The sequence below is a fragment of the Melospiza georgiana genome, chromosome 9, assembly GCF_028018845.1.
Source record: "Melospiza georgiana isolate bMelGeo1 chromosome 9, bMelGeo1.pri, whole genome shotgun sequence".
NCBI classification, from domain to species: Eukaryota; Metazoa; Chordata; class Aves; order Passeriformes; family Passerellidae; genus Melospiza; species Melospiza georgiana.
The window spans coordinates 26666292-26685614 of record NC_080438.1 but is presented as its reverse complement, the minus strand read 5'-3'; the positions used below and the strand labels follow the sequence as shown (position 1 = coordinate 26685614).

Below are 19323 nucleotides of genomic sequence, written 5' to 3'. Positions count from 1 at the left end.
GATACAAACAACATCTTTGTGACTACTGTCATGAACATGAAAATGCTGCAGAGTGCACATGGCTCAGAGACCGTGGTCTAGGAGCCAGGTAACCTCAGCAGAGGAACAAATTCAGAGTCATAATCATTTATTGCTTTCACTGAAAAACCTTTTAGGAACATGGGCTTTGTAGTGCTTGGGAGGCAGAGCTGTGAGCCTGGTAGCTCCAACATTGATCATAAAGTGAGGCAGGGACTAATCCCCTCTTAGCTGTTGTGACTGCTCAGTGATTAAGTGTCACTCTACCCTCATTAACTAACACTCAGAAATGGAAACACTGCTGCCTGCTCTCAGCTCTTCTCCAGCCCATTTGTTGTGTATAATGTACAGATTGGTCTCTTCTTGTTTATTCTGGGGAAGAAGGAGGTTGGCCACATTCATGAACCACCCCTGAATCCTCACTGTCAGCTTCAGTGGCTAAAATGAAGAATAGAAAAATGTCAGAGTTAAACACAAGCAAAGAAGCAGAAACTCCAAACCCTTTGTTTCAGTTCTTGTTACACCTGGAATCAATCACATTTCCACATTTGAAGCTGCACTGGAATAGAAGTATGAGGCAGACACTTCTGCCCACTTACCCACAGTGAACCTATGCCATGCCTTTCCAACACTCCTGTAAATTCTCAAACTGATTCACAATCCATTTTCAAATCCAACTCGGGATTTTTATTTTATCAAGTATTTACTTGGCAATTTGCATTAAAAGCTCCCTCATCTCTTCACAGGCAACCTGAGTTTTAGTTTTCTGTGGCTTGCTCTTTTAGAAAGCCAACCATTTGCAACCAGAGTCTACCATCAGATGCTGTACTGGCCGTTTTACTGGATCTTGTGTTTATTTTGTCAAATCTCTGTAACATGACCAGTCAATACTGCATGAAATTGTGTAACAACATGTCTATACTTCACACCACCCCTGTAAACTGGACTGGCCTCATTAACTCAAACCTTTCTGGAAGCATCTTCTACCCTAGGCTTACTTCAGGTAAGCCTTGGATCCAGTTTTTAATTTTTTGTTTTTATCTGCAATTTCCTTCTGGGCAGAGATCACAGATACTTCTCCCCACCAGCTGTCACCCTGCTAGGGCTTTCTATATTCATCTTCCTGCAACAGTTTTGCCAGAAAGCCCATTTCACCTCAGTTCAGGAGGTTTCTGGAGAAAGGATGTTCCTAAGTTTAACTGCAGGTTTCAGTCAGTTCCATTTTGAAAAAAGAAAAGACATTATGCAATTCTAACACATCCTCATGCATTACACATTACAGCTTTTCTCTTTTTTCAAGCATCTTGAATTCCAGAAAGAATTTATTAGTTTCACCCTTCCCTTTACATCTGCATCTTCTGCTGCCAGGCTATTTTGTGTGACCTCATGCAGAATTATTCCCCCTCACTGGGTTACAATTGCAAATTCCTACATATCCTGGAGCACAAATGCTATGCAGTAGAATTAATTTCTACTTTCTCCACAGCACTAAGGAAACTGGATTGTTCTCTGAGCAACACAATCCATGATGCATTGTTTCCTATGGCACTGTGCCTGGGCTGTGATTTCCCTGGTGTGTGTTAAGGGCTGAGGTCATTAGATGGCGTTTTGCTCCCTGGGGGACGCTGCTCCACTGATGTTTCTTCTCCAGTTGCTGTTTTCATCAGGTTTTGGCCAGTACAACTTCTCCCTACCAATGCAGGACTGGATTTCCTCTGTTCCCCTCATGCACTACTGTAACTTCACCTTGTCCCCCATGTTTGTGTGCTACTCCCTGTTCCTTCCCTTCCCTCAGAGTCCAACAGAAAAGCTACAGCTCCCTACATGTTCTCTGCCACTGCAGCATCCCCCAGATTTTTGTCCCCTCCAAATCACAAAGCCCATTAATCCTCACACACACTCCCTGATCTGCAGGCTAGCCCTTGTTTTCCTCTCTTCCCCTCAAACTCAAACTTCACCTCCAGTGCACCAGTATCTCCTACACACTGCCTTTATCAGTATCCTACAATAACTGCACATTTCTACAATGTCTGTACACCCCCATTCTGCCATATTCTCCTTGTTCCCCTTGTCCAGCACATCTCCTGCTCCCCTTCCTTTGGCTTTCCAGCCAGACAAGGAGCAGGGATGCCCTGAGTGCTGGGGGGAAGTGTCCCCACTGGCAGACACTCTGTGGCTGGCCCAGGGTCACAGCCCAGTCAGGACTGAGCACAGGGGCACAGCCAGCCCTGCACCACAACGTGGCTGCAAGCAAATGCTTCAGTGGGAGGCATCTGCTTCCCTTGCACATCAGTAGTGTGCAGGCATGTGATCACAACAGATATGCTTGGCTGAAAATAGCTAAGGGGTTGGAGAGTTATGAGAGGACTGACATTAACAGAAAACGAGCCTTATGTTGTTGAGAAATTAGGCCAAAAAACCCCAATTTACATTTTGTCCCACGTCACCATCACCACCACCATCTTTTCAGTTGAGATCATTCTACTTCTTTCTCCTCCCTCTTGATTTTTCAGTGGGTGATGTAATCTATTTCATAAACAGCTCACTTAATGATTTTTTTATTCTCATGTTCAAGAAGAGAAAGTTGTATTTATTTATCTTCATTTTTAAAAATTTAAAATAAAAAAAAATTAAAATAAAACTGGCTATTTACACATCCAGTATTAGTGGTTAATTCTCTGAGCAGCTCTACCCTCTTGTGGTCACAGCTTTGCTGCAGCCAAATGAAAAACTTGTTAATATAATCACAAATGTGTTCACATGTAGGCACAGTACATGAAAGAGACTTAAAATAGAGGAGCATAAAGACTTAAACTATGACAGAAATTTAAAATCCTGTGAGAATCAGAGATTCTGAAGATTCAATCTTTTTTTTCCAGCAATTAAAATCTAGATTTTCATATGAGCAAGAAATTTTGTATTATTCAGGGTGTTAGTCCGCATTATTTTTTAACAATTTGTCTAAACTGAAATACAACCAAATAATTTTTAAGATATGCCCTGCACAGTAGCTACGCAGAGAAATATTTTCTTTTTGAGAACATCAAGAGATCATTTTCTGGCATAGCTCTGAGTCCTGGGACTTTGACATCTGCCTGAGACTGAGGTGCTTGTCAGCTGGAAAGCCCAAGCATGCCAGGCTGCCTCCCCTGGGTCAGCCCTTCCCAGAGCTCTACAGTCTGCCACAGGAGTCAGGACTTCAATCACAGAGGTCAAAACTAGCTGGGATCAGGATTTCCTGGATTTCCATCTCTGTGGTTAGATATTGAAAGCAGGTCAACAGTGACTCTCTCTTACCATGCACTTCCTTGGTTGTTTCAGCCAGGATGTTCAGTGAAACTGGAGCTGGGATGTAATGAATGCCGGTCAGAAATCCTGGCGGGATGAACGGACGCAGAGGAGTGTAGTATCCTTGAGGGAAATCTCCAGCTCCATCTGGAACCTGGGGACACACATGAAGCAGATCACCTTCCATCTAAAGACTCTCTCCAGGATACACCTGCATTATCAGACCATTTCTGGGGTTTTGTCCATGTGCTGCCATGTCAGTGCACATACTGGCATGTGGAAAGCCTGTGCACAGGATAAAATGCTGCAACTGAGGAGCAAGAACTTCTCAAACCATGTCAGAGCAAAACTGAATCTTTTAAGTCACCTGTTCTAGCATCTCATTGCAGTAGTTGGTTTAAACCAGGAGCAGCCATCTTCTTTCTCAGTAACCCCTAAAACGCGACAGGGAGTTTCTATACAAGCATAATAGATTTATTGTTTATTGTCTTGAGGCAGATCACTCTACCTTAACATCAACTGATTAATTGCTCTGAAAGCAGGCCAGATTATTAATATCACTATTTCCTAATGTTTTCTTCAGTGCAATGTATCAAAATGCTATGAAGTAACTGATAAGGAAAAAGACTCTTCATGGTTACTTCACCAGAGAGAAGGCAGCTAAAATAAAGCAGAATTAGCAGAGGTAATTAAAAGCAGGCTACTCACTGATACAGTGGTTGCATTCCCTGGCACATAGCTGCTAGGAATGTGGCGGAATCCTCTCTGAAGTGATATCCCTGGAGGTGATGGGGCTTCCCCACTGCTTGACTCATTGATGGCAAATCCCAGGGAAAATGGGTGGTAGGGATATACGCCAGAACACCCCGGGTACACTTTTGGGATTTCTCTCTCCAGGTATTCTGGGTTGACAGTGTATTCTGGAGGAAAAGCAGGATGAGCTAGGGAACAATGAGAAAAGAACAAATAAAATTATCCATGTAATTTTATGGAGTTGAGCAGAAGTAGCTGCAGGAACTTTTCTGTCTTGTGCACTGTGAAGTTTATCCTTAGTAAAGCACTGGCTACAGAATCTTATTCTTTCAGAACATCAACAAGAGCAAAACAACCTACCTTAACTTTTGACTCAAGTGGTAATTAAAACAAAATTCCAGAGAAATAGCAGAGTTCTAGCTTTCTAGCATTCTGATAATGCAGTCCTATCTGTCACTTCTTAGGTTAATTTACAGCACACTCAGTTTTAGGGTCATACACAAACAAATCGGAAGCAGAAATCAGTTACTTCACCTTTTATCTTGCATCTTGAATCTTATACGGCCTCTCTGAAATTTTAGGAAAAAGAGTGGCTATTTTAATGTAAATAGGGTCCTTCTTGTCTGCCCCATCCTCTGACTGGCAGAGAAGGCAAAGAATTTCCTTTGAAAGGTTTACTTCTGGAGTGCTATAATTTGTGCCTGATCTTTTTTTGAAGTTGGTCAGCAGGTTAGAAATGTTAAGGGAAGGACTGACAGACATCTGTATAGCTACTGTCATCTATAAACATACTTTTATTCCAAAACAAAGCTAAAAAGGGTAAGTTATTGAGAGTATTCTCTGGGGACTGAAGATGTCCAAAATAAGTCTTCTCAGAACAACATTTTGTCTTACAGGCTGCCAACTCTCCAGAGGCTCAGATTCATGACTACTGCCATCAGCAAGAATTTCTGCAACATTCTTATAGTAATAGAACGGACTTACTATAATAAATTAGACAAGTCACATTAAAGACTCTATTAAAGGAAGCCATTTAAGAGATGACAGAGCACACAACTGCTCCACCTGAGAAGTTTATGCCCTGCTCTTAAGTACCAAATTCACTTTTACATCAAGTCATCCAAACCAAATTTAGTCTTTGCTACAGGTATGAATTAAGGCAAAAAGGTCTTGTGCTTTTAGTGGTAGCACGAAATGCTAGCTACAGACAGCTGCAGCAGTACCTTACTTATTTACATGCTATCGCTGAACTTTTTAGCTTTTTTTTTTGCTGGAATTTTGTGCCTGTGAGTTTATAAACACTGTGACAGCGCTCAGAGAAATAAGCGGAGCAGATCCAGTTTTGTTGCACTCCCAGATTAGTTTCCCTCTCGGTGAAAGCCACTTTGCCTAAGCCTCGAGCTCGCAGGGGGCGGCGAGGCCGAGCACGCCGTTCCCGCGCTGCGAAGCAAAGGGATGAGGCTGCAGAGCCCACATGGCAGCCCAGCGCCCTCAGGGCAAGGAGAGCGGGACAGAATGCAGGAGCGAGCGGCTCTCCACACAGCCGGAGCCACAAGTGGCACGTTTGACGGAGGAAAGAGAACAGAGGGAGATGCTGGGAAAGGCTCAGGTCCTTACCGTCGTCCCTGAAGGGAGGTGGCGGTGGCGCCCAGCATGCCGTGCCCTTGCCGCCGCTGTCGGGCTGGGCGCCCTTCTTCCTCTCGTGGCCGCAGTGCTCGGGGCCCCCGTCCTCCCGGGCCGCCGCCCCACGGCCCTCGCCCGCCGGAACGGGCTCCGCGCCCGCCCTGGCCGGCGGCTCCGTCTCCTGCTGCCTCAGCGCCTTCTGGGCTGCCATGATCTTCTGGCGCTCGGTGATGAGCGAGCACTTCTCGCACAGGCACAGCTTCCAGCGGCAGTGCCCGGCGTGGCCCTTGACGGGCACCACGAATCCGTGGTTGCGGCAGCGGGAGCACTTGGGTGCCCGCAGCGCCTTCGCCGTGGCCTCGGCCGCCTCCATGGCACCGCAGCGACCGCCCGGACCCCCCGTCAGGCCCTCCCCTTCCTCTGGGCTTTTATACGGGACAGGGCGGCTGCCCGGCATGTAACAACCCGGGGCGGGGGGCAGGAGAGCCCATGGCAGCGGGTGGGGAGCGCCCTGCGCCCCGCGGCCTCCCTGCCCTGCGCCCGGCACGGCTCCTCCGGGCACCCCCTGCCCGGGCCCTTTGGTGCGGGCGGGAGCCGAGCCCGGCCGTGGGGGCCGAGCCTGCAGGAGCTGCGGGGGGCACGGGCCCCACGGGCCGGTGCCTCGCTCTGTGCCGGTGCTCGTGGGGTGCGGGGTTTGCATGGAACCGGTGTGCACGGACGGGAATGCGCTGTCCCTTACCGTAGTGCCCTAAAAGATAATTTTCCCTTTTGGCACGTTTAACATCTGCCCCCACTTTCATACACCTCATGCATTCGGTTTTAATATGCACTAGACTACGTTTTGTTTCCAATTTGCAGCATGCTTCTCTTGATGAGGAGGAGTGACTGCCTCAGCAGAAAAAGAACACTTTCATCATTCTGTTTTTCAAAAGTAGCGACTAAGATGAAGGTGGAAAGCATATGTCATTCCAAAGACTTGTTTCCTTTTTTCAGAATTCCTTATTCTCTGGAAACAAAAGCAGGCTTACAGTTAGAAATACAGGAATGCTCCAGTTCTAGTACTGCTTTGAAAGCACTTGTTATTTGTTACTGCTGGTAGCTGCAAACCCATGGTTTACACAGTAGCCCACTTCAGGAGAAAACTCCCCACTTTGTAACGTAAGGCACTACGCTGCTGCATTTTCTCATCTATACAACAGCTGCTGTAAAATCTTAAGGTGGCTATAGCTTCTATGTTAAAGAGAACACGATAAAAATTAATACCAAGTAGTAGTGAAGCTTTCTACTAAGTTTCAAGAGAACCGGGTAGCATCTATCTGCTTGCTCTGAAACAATTCTAACTGCAATGGAGTTTGTTTCACGAAGCTGGCAGAAGAAACCTTCCCTTGGCGCAAAGAATCCGGGAAAGCCTTTGTGCAGCCTTCAGCACCTTGGGGGGTGAGGCCCCAGCAGAGCAGGCCCGTTAGGGATTTGGCAACACTGTGGTTTGGCAACAAGTCCTTTTTGCAGTGAGCAGCCAGCCCCTGTGCCCGCCAAAGCTCAGCTGAGATTTCAGCCTTCTCACTTTGCAAAAGACCCAGTAGGATTTTGTGCCTAAGTCCTACAGATTTCCAGTAGGATTTTGCCAAGGCCTTGATCTTCCCATACTCATTCTAAATATTGACTCTGTATTACATACAGGCACATAAAATATTCCTAATTTTATGCTCTATATTTTTACTCTATGCTCGGGTTGTGCTAATTTAGCTGTAGAATGAAAGAGGATGGATGACACATTTAAAAAAACTGTAATTATATCTTTTCATAGATACCCAATCTGTGTTCCTTTGGATACTTCAGCAGAGGGGGAGAAAGGTAGGCAACATGTATTTTCCTCAGTAATTTTCTATTTTGAGTCACATAATACTATTCTTCAAGACATTTACTCAAATACCCAGAAATGTATCTCTTCTCTTTCTAAAATGGCGCACCAGCCATGGGCTGTACCAGTTTCTTCACTAATTAAACCATATCTTTTAAAGTCATGTGGATTTTTCTTTTGAACAACTTTCACCTAAACATTCAAGATTTATTATACTCTCTATATAGTTTGTTTCAAACATAACTAGACTTGCTTTTTGTAGAAAAATGAACATTTTACTTTGCTTGTGAGGTAAATCCTTATTTCTGCAGGCAGTTCAGAGAATTCTGTTACTCCAATCCTGTTATGTTTTTGTCTCTATATTTGAGTTAGCCTAATCACACACTGTAAGAAGACCATAACAGAGAGAAGATAAAACAATTTCTAAATACATTTTTGGAATGAAGTGTAGACTTGTATTTGGATGCAGCTTCATGTCTATTATAATTTTCTTCTCTGTTCATATTTGAAAGAAAATGAGGCTCAATAAAGACTCTTCAAAACTTAGTTTTCTCTAGCAATTAATATAATGTGGTGGGAGCAGAACATAAAGTGTGTAAAGAATTGTGTATTAAAGTAGCATTTATAAGAATTATTATCTTGCCAAAATGAAAGGAAGGCAACCCGCTGACTTAATGTTATTGAAATAAATAGCAATAATATCTCTACTCCTTTCCAACTTCTGAATCATATAAAATGTGTGGTTTTGGTGTGCAGTTTTCTTTGTACATTAGACAGTGAGGAAAAGCAATGACTTAGCTTAAAGGGATCAAATCAAAAGACTGTCATAAAAGTGAATAGCAGAAAATTGGGGTTTGGGTTTTTTCCCTCCTCAGACTTTCCAGCTAATATTCATACAAGAAATGTTTTTTGGCAAGAAAATTGTTCTGTCGCAAGAAAATTGTTCTGACATTTCAGAGAGCAACAGCAACTTAATCAAGAAATTTGTTCAGTCTGGGATCTCTATTAATAAATATTTCCACATTTGGTCAAAATACATTTTCTTATACATAAAAAATCAAGAATATCTTTCAAATTTTTAAGATATCACATATGAAGTTAAAATCCTCTATTCAAAAATTACCTGTTAATCTTTGTAGTTTGGAAGTATCCATTATGGACTGTCAGAAGTTATTTTACAAAAATTGATATAGTAGTACTACTATCAGGTCTTCTCCATTATAACTGTGCAGAACTGTGTTTACAGCTCAGCCAGGGCATAATCAACATGTGGAGATATAGCTGAGGAGGCAGAACTGCCCAAGAAGAACTCTCACCTTCACCTATCCCAGAATTTCATTTTAAGAAGTAGCATATTTTTAATCATTTTAAGAAGTAGCATATTTTTAGCATCCTCATAGTTACAAGCTCCTTGGTAAAAATCTGAAAGAGTTTCAGACGTGCTCTGGCTGACCTGCAGTACCAAATCCCCTCTTGCTGCTGAGCTCCCAGCAGCACACATCCATCAGTGCTGCCACAGACCTGCAGGGCTCAGCTCTCTGCTGACAGGCTCACCAGTTTGTCTGATCTTGCCCCAAACAAGCCTACATGACAATGAATAAACTTCTGTACACTGTATTTTCCACTTTTCTAATCAGGGTGAAATTGTATTGTAGTAAACTTTTTTTTTTTTTTAATATGAGGCAGAGTGCAGCATAGAAACAGTGCAATATGATTATATTCTAACTACCTTAAAATTTGAAATGGCTGAAATGTGTTTGGGTTGAACCTTATTTAAATCTGGTTGCAGTTAAGTTCTTTAAATTGATATAAAAAGATTTAACTTTTCAATTCTCTTTCAGCATCAATTCCTTTATTTTAAAATGTTGTCTTCTGTAGTGCAAGCAGGAATTCCACTGAGGTGTGTGGGGTTTTATTGTTGTTGTAGTATTTAAACCAGTTTTAACCAGAGCACCATTAGATGTTGACTTTCATCTGCTATGTCAAAAAGGTAAAACTCTATGCTGTGATCAGAGAAAATTGGATGGAGTTTATACATATTTTAAAGTCTTAAAAATGTATCAAAGTTATATAAGCACTTCTGGTTTCTTTAACAAACACAACTAAAATCAATCTTGAGTAGTTTAAATTGAGTATCTTTTTAACATGTAACAGTTCTTAAATATGAACAGCAGAGACTTTATTATTAACACTGCTGTTTGTTTATTGTAACAAGATCTTTATTTAAGAGAAAAGAAATTGTGATTAAACTGGAAGTTCTGTGATCTGGCTATTTCATGAGTTCCAGAAGGGTGGGGTGGACCTGGAGAGAAATGAACACCAGCAAGGAAACCAAACACGTAGCAGTTCTTATTCTGCATCAATACACCTCTCATATAAGCAAGAAATAAATGCATTAAGGGGAAAAGAGTGAGACAGACATAAATACACATGCATACACACATGTGGATGCTTTCCCCAAATAAATGATAGAGTATTTAAAGATCCCTATCTAGAAAAATTAGATCCATGGTAAAAAACTTCTGTGGGAGATATTCAGTCAGTTTCCAATAAATAAAGACCACTGTATCATCACAGCCTGACTGTTTGCTCATTTTCCATGTCTAAGAAAATAATTATCCCTTTAGAAGAAACCTTTTGTTTCTATAGAAGGTCACCTTTGTAGGCATTAATAGAAAAAAGAGTAACTGAAAACCCAAGGGATAGTCCAATAGTGCTATGGCAGCTGCAGGGGTGCCTTAGTTACAGCACCATTTTACTTCAGCAAGCTCCCAAATTGAGTGAGTTTTATACTGGATAGCACTCAGCTTGTCAATCAGTCTTCTGCCTAGAGAAATAAACACATTTCTAATGCACAGTCCTCATTCTCCTTCCCCTCAGCTATGCTTCTTGTCATATTATCTTAGACAAAAAGAACAGAAAATCACATTTGAATTCTCCCAAACAGCAAAAAAAGGATTTCATGCAGAAACAGTCACGCTCTCCACAGTAAGTAGGTGGCCCGTTTAGAGTCATCTTTGCTTAGCACCTATTTTGTGCTGAAATTGTCACATTACCTTGTCAGCAAGCCTAAAGCAATGCTAATGGATGGGTAAGGCAGGAGACAGCTGAAAGACCACTACAAACATCGAGTGTACTTGCTGTGGGCAGGATTCCATTTGTGATTGTCAACACTGGTACATATCCCACATTTTCTAAATGCATTTCTCCACCTCACATCTGAATTAGATTTCAGAGTATCTGAAGTAACTTAAACAATGCAAAATGAATAAAACCATCTGTTTGCCATAATTTCTTCCTCTTCAGCCTGGACCCTTCACGGATACTTCAGTGAAGCCAATAAAAATGAAATTACCAAATAGTAGTTACTTACCAGCATAGAATGAGAGACTATAATCAAAATGTTTAGCTTGGAGACAGAACAGACAAAGTGGTGATGATTGATCTCTGGCATGCATGCTGAAATTGATTTCTGGTATTCACAGCAATAGAACATTGTCTGGTCTTTGGGGATGATTCTGGGAATTGATAGACTCCCAGTGAGATGATAAAGCTTCTTGCTGGCTCCTTGAACTTGCATGTCAGAGAGAAACTGGTTTGTAGTAGGGAAGAGAATGCAAGCACCAACAGTGATGAATTTGCATTGCTCATTCCAGCCAGGCATGCTGAAGGATGCTGTTTAAGAAGCATTCCTTCTCTTTGTTATTTCCACACAATTTTTCTGTGTATAATGACAGAGTAATCTTTCCAATTTAATATAATATTGTAGATTATATATACAATGAATGTACATATATTGGAGATACATTTTCATAGGAGAGGACTTTTGCAAATATGAACGTAAAAAGTTAAGTTGAAAGGATGCCTGCCTGTCTCCAAACTGAGGGAGTAAAGCTCTTCTGCCCTGACAGACTTATGTTCTTGCTGTGTTAAGACAACTTGCATTTCTCTCCAACATGAAATCTTGTGTGTACCTCAGCTGGCTCTTGGAACTTCAAAGTCCACAGTGTAGAAAGGAAACAGTGGAAAAGGAAATAAAATCAATGCACTGATAGGGCATCATCCTCTTTTCTACCTCCTTGATGCAGCAAATTAAAAAAGAAGTCCACTTATTCAACCACTTATTGGTTGAATAAAGAAGTCCACTTATTGCAGTGGGCTGCAAATCACCTGTGGCAGCAGAGATTATGGACAAAGAAGACATGAAAGTAGCAGACAGCTGACCAGCAGCTTTGACAGATACAATAAGCATGCACAGGTGTGAAGCCATACTAAAGTATTTTCACTGCAGAAAAAAGAGGGAAACCAAAGAGGCGTATTTCTTTGACATTTCATACTTTGCCAACATGAAATCAGACTATCTTTCATCACAACAAATGAAAATATTTGCAAGATTAGCTATTTTAAAGCAGAGAAGTAACAGAATCAGACAATAGGTTGTTAGCAGTATTTCCTTTGAATCTAAATCAAACTTGATTTTAAGTCAGGAAAGTCTAGTTTGATCAACTCCAGAAAACAAATAGAAAAAGACACCAAATCATCTCTTCAATTTCCCTGGAGCTGTGGGACCCAACTGTCACAAAAGGCTTGTGCTGTTGGAAAGATTGACCTCCAGAGCAGTGGCTGCTGCAGGCAGACCCTTGTTGAGATTTTCCTGGGCAGCCTGAGCCCATTCCCCATGGCCACTGCGGCACAGGGAAGGGAAGGGGAAGGGGAAGGGGAAGGGGAAGGGGAAGGGGAAGGGGAAGGGGAAGGGGAAGGGAAGGGAAGGGGAAGGGGAAGGGAAGGGGAAGGGAAGGGGAAGGGGAAGGGGAAGGGCTCTGCAGCAGAACGTGCGGCTTTCACCGATGCAGAGCACAGCTGACAGGAACCTCTCAGCCCTCTCCCGTGCATGTGAAATAACAGGAAATACAAGGCCAGCAGTGGTGGGAAGTCACAGTACCTGATGGTTGATGATGAGCAGTGATCCTGCTTAATGATCCCTAGCTTTGGCAGAACAGCAGCAGTTGTCTCTTTCTACGTGTGTATTGTCGTCTTTAAAATACCAGCACCAGCAAACACATACGCTTTTATTTAAAATTAAATACTGGAGGGTGGAAGTCTTATCAAAATCACACATTTAAGCTGAGGACGGGAGGTGCATTTGTGGCAGGAGGAGTGGTATGCCTGCTTTGTCATGCCAGGGCAATAACCCTGGGTCAGGGAGTGGATTTCATGCACAGTGTCCCAGCTCTATCCTCAGCCTCCACCACCAGTAATGTCCTTATTCCCAAAGCTGAGTTTCCTTTCAAAGCAGTTTGAGCCCACAGATTTCATACTGTAATCAGTTTGCACACAAGAGGACTGTTGTCTTAAGGTTTATTAGGATTCCCTTAACATATGATGCCTGCTTTCCCTGGATAATGGATCTGAAAATGTTGATCAGGAACACACAGTTTTTCAATATTATATTAAACTTCCTCACATATTTAATATAAGATTTATCTTTCAATATTTATTGGAATGAAAGCACTAACATGAATACATGTAATAAAGTGAATTAATACATTCACATAAAGATGAGTGTTCCTGAATAAAGAATGTATCTACAAAGTTTATTGAAATTGCATCTTAACAATATTTATATTTTATTTTAGCATTCTTTACCTCATAACTCATACAAAACCAAACAAGTTTGGTATTCTTGAGCACACTGTATTCTTAAAGTTGAAGTGTTAATGATAGTGACTCTTATTTGCAGTTGGCAGAAATGTTCACAGAATATTTACTGGCAGGCATCCAAAGGTTTCTTGCCCTTTAATAGAAAATCTATACATGCCTGTACTGTACAAATCTGTATTGCAGTTTAAATTATTAAACAGAGATAGGAGAGAAGATGTAATATATGCACCAATTAGTCACAATATCTATCTTCTACAAAGGTACCAGTTAAGAAAAATAATTAATTTTCTTTAATAAATAAGATGTCATAACTAAAATAAAATATTAGTGTCCATTCTTAGTTCAGACAAGCCTCAGTCAGTAGACAGATCTTAATCTTCACTTTTCCCAAGTGTTATTTGTTAAGTGTTACCCTTTTAGAAACAAATTGTTAAAAAGCAAATAAAAACATCATTATCTATAGGAAATCTTATCTAAATGAGTTTTGTTTGCTGTAAAAAGTAGAGATTACCATGAATATTTGTGTTGAGGTAGTAAATAAAGTGTAATGTGGATCTTTAAGAGAAATAATTAGGTATCCATCCTCTCAAAAATTACATATTTTAGTGTTGATTTATTGGTCACATTATCATGACATTGATCTATCCAGCAGTCTTGTGATTCAAAATGGTGAACTGGTGAATATTATAGATTTTTAATGCCTTGATAATAAGTCTGGGGAAAGAAGATGAACTATCTTCATTATCTCAGTAAGAGAAGCTTTCCCATTTTTACAGCACACTTCCACCTAGCACTCTGACACAGAGAATAAAAATAAATGTTCAGTGTGAGATTCTAGGAATGCCTTGTACAGTTGTATTAATAATTTCATATATCTACTAGCAATACAAAACCTAAAATATTTTAAGATTTTGTTCAGCTTTGCCACAGATGTCTTCAGAGCAATGATTTACAGGTAGCCTCTGTTCAACAAATGGATCTGTTCTGTGTTTGGTTTGCAAGTGCAGAGCTCCTGCTGTTGGTTTTTCATACATATATTATATGCTTTTAAATTTCATTCCCTTTCTGTTATTCCAGTTGTTACAATATCTATTTCTTTCTGGTTTGAGCCTTTAATCCTCTTCTGTGGTAGTAATATCTCTCAGTGTTTGCTTTCTGCAGAATTTCATTAGCATACTTTTTGGTGGCAGTCATTACTGCATATATTAAATAAGGCAGATTCCAGTATTGATCTTTCAAGAATTACAATATCCTCCCCTGAGAAAACAATTCCTCTTCTAGCACAACCAAGGGCTTTTCCTGCTTTAGCATTTTATTCACAACTTTCTTTGCAGAAGCCTCTTTGCAGATAGATCTTATCTGCATCACTTTCTGCTGATTAAAGCAAAGGTTTTAATCAACAGAGATACATTCACTCAACCTTCTTCACCTTTGGTAAACTTACTTACATTTTGTCCCATTTTCCATTTTTTTTTCTACTCACATGGATGTTTTTCTTAAAGGAAAAACCTTCTAAATTCTTGAATATTGTTGAGGTCACTCTTGTGTCTTCTGGTTATACATTTTTCCCCTTTCTGAAGTCCTGGCTAGAGGTTTGCTTTTCAGCAGTGCTCTGCTACCAGTCAGCAGCTTTATTAAAAATTCTTGCTGCTGGACATGCAATTTAATGTGCCAGTTCTTTCAGAACCCAGGGACAGAGATTATCCTGTCCTTCCAATTTCAGTGCTTTAAGCTTTTTTTTTTTTACCTCACATATAATATTTTCCATTTCGATATCCACATTTACATTTACATGTTACTTTTTTTGGTAGATAGTTTTATCTTTAATTGCAAAGTCCCTGACAAAGAAGTTCTTACTAGAATTAATTTTTATAATAAAGATCCTTTGATAAATTACAGTTCTATGTGAATTATTAGGGCTTTGCCAAAACAAATTAAAACCCCATAGTTTTAGGATTTGTGGGGTTTTTTTACAACCAATTTGATATATAAATTTTACTATGAAAAGAAACAGTTACACATACCTGTATGTTATGCATGCAATAGTTCTGCGGCAATGTCACTACTATCAGACCATGCACTATTTAGAATACAAATGCATCTGAAAATAACCTGATTTTTGAAATGGAAATGGCAGAACTGAACAGGTAACACTGCAATTAAATGACTTGCAGGATTAGAGAATTCATTCTGTTGTCAGAGTATTTAATTCAGGAGCCTGCACTGCATCCCTCCAAGCTCCACAGGACAGAGTAAGGTGTTTTGGGAATTACAAAACCTCACAGATGTACAAAGTTTACTTACTCTATACTTAATAACAGGGAAATAAGGAGAAATTGCAAGACTGTGTACCTGACAGAAAAGGTTTTCCAAAAGAAAAAAAGTTCCGTGTAAACATGGAAGTTGGGCACAGCTTATGTGGAAATTTTAGTCAAAATGCTGGGAAGGGAACTACAAGGGTGGTTGACCCCCGCAGATTCAGTCCCTCAAACTCAGTGAGGGCAAGCAGAGCTCCTGCAGTTTGTGTTGCAGCTTTGAGGCATGGGTGCCCTCACTACTGACTGTTCTTTGTGTCTGCACAATGGAAGCCTGGATGCAACAAATGCAGGAGTTCCATTTGAAGAATGCGGCACTGCAGCAGCAGCAAACTGTGCCTTGATTTCCCTCACAGGGCCTCTTCCTGCCCCACAGTGCGGCCGCCATTTTGATGTGCGAAGGTGTGAGGGCAGAGCGCTCTCCCCTCAAGGCCTTCAGCTGAGCCTCTCTGGCTCTAGGGCTGGTGTGCACTTCAGAGCAAGGCAAGGGATATTTCAATGGCAGTTTTATTGTTCCTGTGCATGTTGGGGTTGCTCAGGGGTCCCTGCACACCTGCCAGCCCAGGTGCCTCAGCAGGACCCTCCCTGTGCCTCAGGAAGGGCTGAGGTGGAAAAAAGAACATGGTCACCTCACGGGAAAAATGGAGCCCAGCGCTACTGCGGCTGTGTGTGGCACCTGTAGAAGGGAAAAACACCCAGGAAGAGAGGAGGAAATAGAAAAAGAGACACAAAATACGGAGTAGCTAAAGTGGCCTTGCATTCCTTCCACAAAGGAAGCATGAAGCCATCCTTCAAGGAGGTGCTGTGCCAGGGGAAGCACAACATGGCCGCCTGGCGGGAGGAGCCCTGCAACCTGCCTGGGCAGATGGTGCAGGGCAGCAGTGCCCACGAGGAGCAGGCCCACTCTGCGAGGACCCCAGCCCTCAGGGGAAGAAGCCGCCGAGGAAAAGGTTAGTTTTTTAACTGAGGTGTTTCTTTCTGGCATTGTGAGGCTTCTTGGCTGCAGCCACCATCGTGGCGCCTACTGTTTTTGTAGTACCTGGGCAACAGTACATGGCTGTGGTGGCTCATTTACCACAGCTCAGGGGCAAAAATGATATGGGGAGAGGGAACCAGGCTAAAGCTGTGTGGTTACATTCTCTCAAAAAATAAGTCTCCTGAAGCCCTCAGCTCCTCAGCCCATCCTTGAGCAAGGAGATTTCTTCAGCCTCCTTAGCCCTGGCAGAGTTGTTCTGTGCTGGGTTATAAACTCTTTTGAGGATGAGAGGGCAGGGGCAGGAGGGCAGCAAGGGCTACCAGCCCCTGGCATCACTAGCCCTGCTCAGGAGCCTGGCACCAGCAGCTTTATCCTTGGCATTGCCAGGTCTTTTTTGCTGGCCAGAGCCCTCCCTGGTAGAAGCTGATGTGCTGCTGCTCGCAGTCTCTGAAAGCTTGAGACAAAATTTCTCTGAGTGATGGGTGGATCTAGATAAAGAATCCATGGAATGGCTTGCAGGGGAGGTGGGTGCTTGTGCTTTCTCAGCAGAGTGCTGTTTCTAGAAATTCAAACTAAACTAGACAGTTCTGTCAAGAAAATGTTATCAGCTCCTGCTAGATTTTATTCCTTTATGCCAGGCTTTAATGCTTTGTTTCTGTCACAGTGGCAGGTGGAATTTTCATAGGGATAAAAGTGTTCTTGGCACGGAATAGTTAGCAGAATATTATGGATTAGGTGGGTGTTCCCTGTGCAAGGACAGAGCCAAAGCAAAACTTGTGAGGAGAAAGAAAAAGCTGCAGTGACAACTTTGTCCTGTTGTTGGTTGTATTCTCAGTGACCTGTAAAATCAACAGAGCTTTTAGTGTTTATAATGCATCGGGCATAATAATAAAAAAATTGTACATGTACAATACATTTGGAGGGAATGGAGTTGAAAGCACTGCTTTGCAGTCATGTCCAAAAGAAGCTGCTGCTCTGTGCATGCAAGGTCTGTGTACACAGCCCTGGACTGCAGAGCACAGCACTCCTGCCCCAGGGGCCCTTGGTGTGCTGGGTTCTTGAGACAGCTGAAAATCGTCTCATTAATGGCATTATTGATAGCAAAGGAAACGTACTCAAATTGCTTTTCAGAGAGGATAAAATACATAATTAAACACATTTCAGAATTCTTTTTAATTATATGGAGTCTATTTTCTTTATCTTTTACTTGAGCTCCTGAACATCTTTGTCTATCTAAGCAGACAATACATTTTTAATTAATAGCCAGTAAAGACCTCAGGATAGAAATAGAATCCTACAAAAAGATTTCTGTTGTGCTTTATTATATGAACAAATCTCCAAAGAAGACTTTTAATGTCCTAGTTTTTCTCTTTAAATATTCTTATTCCTCTGAGTAGAATCCAGCTTGGACAGAGGTTAGTGCACGTGATGCCTGGCTGGGTCATTTTGCTGTCAGGTGTAACTGCACTTGCCTGTAGCATTCTTTCTCTTTGTTGAAAAAATGGAGCATTTTTGACCCTGCACATCCCTTTTCCTCTCTGTTGCCAGCAGGCTGTGTGCAGTGCTAGCACAGCCAGAACATTTCCAGAGATTTTCCTGCAGTGGATTCCTCAGAGCTGATCAGGGCACCCCAGGCTGTGGAGCAAAGTTTTGCTGCTGTCCATCCCTTCACTGTTACTGCAGTGATAAATATTCCTTTTGGGGCCACTCTTAATACTGGGAGCTGTGCTCAAGATGGCAGAAGACTGAGGTAATTTGGGCACTTTGCTTTATTTGGGCATTTTGCTGCAATCAAATTAATTTATTAGACCTTCTCTAATCAATGCAAGGTGCCATGTCAGGGAGGTTCAAGTTACATCTCATCCATCCTTTCTCTAGGATAAAGAGACAATAAGATAAATTTGTTTACAGATCTCAGCGTGCAGCCACTGCTCTGTCTCGATACAGTTAATTTCATAGAAATTGTTCTTTCTGTTTGGAATTTCAGATGTAGTCTATTTCCAAATGCTTGTTTCCAATGTTTGGATTTTCACATGTAGTCTATTTCCAAACGCCTTGTTATGGTTCATACAGGTTTAATTTTCCTTAATCTCTCTGTAATGTTCTGGTATAACTTATTTGATAAAACAATTTAGTTCTTTTTAAAGAGAGTTCACATTAAGCCTGTTTTGATTGATTCCTGCTGTGCGTCCCAGCAGCTCTCAGGGAGGTTTATTCATCCCTCCTCTCAGCAGGATTTACCCAGGTTTGAACCGGAGCTCAGGTCTGAAAGCTGCGGGATGGTTCCTGACAAAGTCATTCCGCCTTCGGATCAGTAGATGGAGCTCCAAGATAAATCGTTCCAGCCCTGAAGCGTTGCAATCAATTAAACATAACAGCTGTTAAGAGACCACAGTAATTACAAGGCTAAATGATATCCTTAAATAATCACTTGGGATTTATACATCTTATTCCTTAAATCTTATCATACATACATGTAGGTTTGTTAGGGAGAAAAATAAAATTAATTCTGTGCCTCTCTGCCAGATCTCTCTGGTGTCTTTCCAAGTGTTTAGAAGACTGAATGATAGCCAAAGTCATACAGTACTCTTGGCTGCAGTGCTTTCTCTTCAGCTGCCTACAGAAATCCATTTTATAGAAACCTGCTTATGATAATGTGCTTTATTTTTAACCCTCTTAAATTCACTGTATTTTTCCCATATAATATGGACAAGTAGTACTGATTTCTGTGGCTTTCCCACTTTACTGTGTTAGTCCTTAGTAACCCAAATTATAGTCTATAGTTAGTGCTATAATAATTGTTCAAAAATCTGACCCTCTACTTCAGG

The 19323-nt window shown here is 41.6% G+C and overlaps 1 protein-coding gene across 1 annotated transcript; it reads right to left on the bottom strand.

Annotated features, from left to right (window-relative positions):
• Nucleotides 1-369: 369 nt before the first annotated feature.
• On the bottom strand, nt 370-6055 carry DMRTB1 (DMRT like family B with proline rich C-terminal 1). Its single transcript, XM_058030596.1, has 4 exons — nt 5677-6055; nt 4015-4247; nt 3316-3460; nt 370-456 (listed from the first exon to the last, which is right to left on the bottom strand). The coding sequence occupies exons 1-4, from the start codon at nt 6053-6055 to the stop codon at nt 386-388; spliced, it is 828 nt and encodes a 275-aa protein (XP_057886579.1). The 3' UTR covers nt 370-385.
• Between the last annotated feature and the right edge of the window lie 13268 nt (nt 6056-19323).